The sequence below is a fragment of the Vicia villosa genome, unplaced genomic scaffold (assembly GCF_029867415.1).
Source record: "Vicia villosa cultivar HV-30 ecotype Madison, WI unplaced genomic scaffold, Vvil1.0 ctg.003020F_1_1, whole genome shotgun sequence".
NCBI classification, from domain to species: Eukaryota; Viridiplantae; Streptophyta; class Magnoliopsida; order Fabales; family Fabaceae; genus Vicia; species Vicia villosa.
Window position 1 is genome coordinate 78323 of NW_026706094.1, and position 2218 is coordinate 80540.

Below are 2218 nucleotides of genomic sequence, written 5' to 3' on the forward strand. Positions count from 1 at the left end.
TCTCACTTGATATGCTCCCTATATATATATATATATATATATATATATATATATATATATATATATATATATATATATATATATATATATATATATATATATATATATATATATATATATATATATATATATATATATATATATATATATATATATATATATATATATATATATATATATATATATATATATATATATATATATATATATATATATATATATATATATATATATATATATATATATATGTATGTGTGTGTATTAGCACTGTTATTTCTTACAATAAAGCCAGCAACGAAATGCAAGAATACACATGGTAATTTTTTTTTAGTGAATACACATGGCCATTTAATAATAATTATTATACATGGGTGATGGTTATCAAAATGGGTCATCCAATTACAACATGACATGTCATTTTTTTCACTTTCTAAGGAAATATGGAGTTTTTCTGTTTGTGGTGGTCACACAAAATATACCAGAAATAACGGTATCTTATTCTAAAAAAACGCAAACAGATACGGTAATGCTCATGTCCTGGAAACCTGCAACTTTTATTATTTTCTGATTAACATTGATGATTTGTTGATTTCACCATGCAATAATGAAAATATATCACGCTAAATCTTCAAATTTCAGTTACACACTTTATTGTTTCTCTTGATTTTGGTTCTGTAATTGAAATTAGTAGATTGTGATAGAAACTTAAGAAATTCAATATTTGCATATTTACTATTAGGATACTTTTATGATAATTGAATGATGAATATATGATTTTATGCATTATTTATATTTATATTTGAACTTTCCTACAAGAATGGAAGGATCCATATCGAGTCCTGCATTGGAAGCATTGGATCATGTAATATCTGAAGAAGGGAAAATTCTCACAAAACCTTTCTTGGATGTTTGCAAAACTGTATTACCCATTTTAGGTATGTAAATCATCACTTTACTTTAACCCTAATTTTGTCAAAAAAATCATTATCATGATTTGATTTTAATATGGTTTCAGATAAATTTGGAGGAGCATTTTCATTTGTAAAATCTGATATAGGTGGTAACATCGCGGTAAGTTCATAATCACCTTGTTTCCTTTATTCGTGGCTTCTTAATTACTCACTGCAAAAAACGCGCCTGAATTGCAGAGATTGGAGACTCAGTATGATTCCGACTCTTTAGAGTACAAATTTTTACATAGCATGATTCAAAAAGAAGTTGAAACTAAAACAGAAAGGATTCAATCAAGCTGCACAAATTCCCTACTATGGCTATCAAGGTATGAAATATTCAAGATTTCATTTAATTAATTAATGTTGATAATTACACAACTATCTTCTTACTATTTCGTTTGCAACTCGTTAGGAGCATGGATTATACAGTACAATTGTTCAAAAACTTACAAGAACATAAGGATTGGAGCATGAAACATGTTTGTCGGGATTCATACGACAAAACATTTAAAAAGTGGCATAACTGGCTAGCAAGTTCTACTTTCAATGTAAAAATAAATAAAAATATTGTATGATCATATTACATAGGTTTTATAATAAGATGATTATCTTAATCTAAAATCACTCAATTGAATTACACAGGTTGGATTGAAGCTTGTTCCTGATAGAAAAAGTTTCATGGAAGCAATTGGTACAGGAGACCTAAGTTCTGACATAGTAAAATTTTGTGATAGCTTCTCTTTAGTACTTGCAGAGAATCATAAAGTTCTGGTATTATTATTATATGGAGTATCTAAATTATCTTAAGTTATTTTTTACCTCATTTGATGCTTTGATTTTGTTCTTATTGCAGGCTAGTGTTAATATGGATAATAGAAAATTTTGATGTACAAAGTGATTATGTGAAGTGGAGCAATTTTCTTTTTTTTCTCATTCATGTTTTTTTTTCATTATTTATAAATTTGATATCATAAAATTTGATGTACAAAGTGATTGCAGAATATGTCACATCCAAAAAGGGTTATAGTTTGATATGTACTTCTAGTTGATTGATTGTATATATTTGAAAATTGTTTATGTAACTCTATATGTTCTTGATTTTCATTAGTGTAGCAACCTGTTACTCTATATATTTTCCAGGAACTTGATTGAACAACATACTAGGGCCGTCTTTGAGGGTGTGCAAGGCGGGCTATCGCACAGGGCCTCAAATTTATTAGAGGCTTAAACTATAGCTAAATAGGGCCACATAAAATATTTGTCAT

General features: G+C 27.2%; 1 protein-coding gene across 1 annotated transcript; it reads left to right on the top strand.

Annotated features, from left to right (window-relative positions):
- Nucleotides 1-714: 714 nt before the first annotated feature.
- LOC131640266 (glycolipid transfer protein 1-like) lies at nucleotides 715-1867 on the top strand. Its single transcript, XM_058910677.1, has 6 exons — nucleotides 715-935; nucleotides 1016-1071; nucleotides 1149-1279; nucleotides 1366-1501; nucleotides 1596-1724; nucleotides 1807-1867. The coding sequence occupies exons 1-6, from the start codon at nucleotides 779-781 to the stop codon at nucleotides 1837-1839; spliced, it is 642 nt and encodes a 213-aa protein (XP_058766660.1). The 5' UTR covers nucleotides 715-778; the 3' UTR covers nucleotides 1840-1867.
- The last annotated feature ends 351 nt before the right edge of the window (nucleotides 1868-2218 follow it).

What these genes read in the sequence shown, in the direction of transcription:
- LOC131640266 (XM_058910677.1), top strand. Translation starts at nt 779, where the DNA reads ATGCATTATTTATATTTATATTTGAACTTTCCTACAAGAATGGAAGGA. An exon ending in AACTGTATTACCCATTTTAG is followed by an intron (nt 936 to 1,015) that starts GTATGTAAATCA and finishes ATATGGTTTCAG; the next exon opens with ATAAATTTGGAGGAGCATTT. An exon ending in CAGAGAATCATAAAGTTCTG is followed by an intron (nt 1,725 to 1,806) that starts GTATTATTATTA and finishes TTCTTATTGCAG; the next exon opens with GCTAGTGTTAATATGGATAA.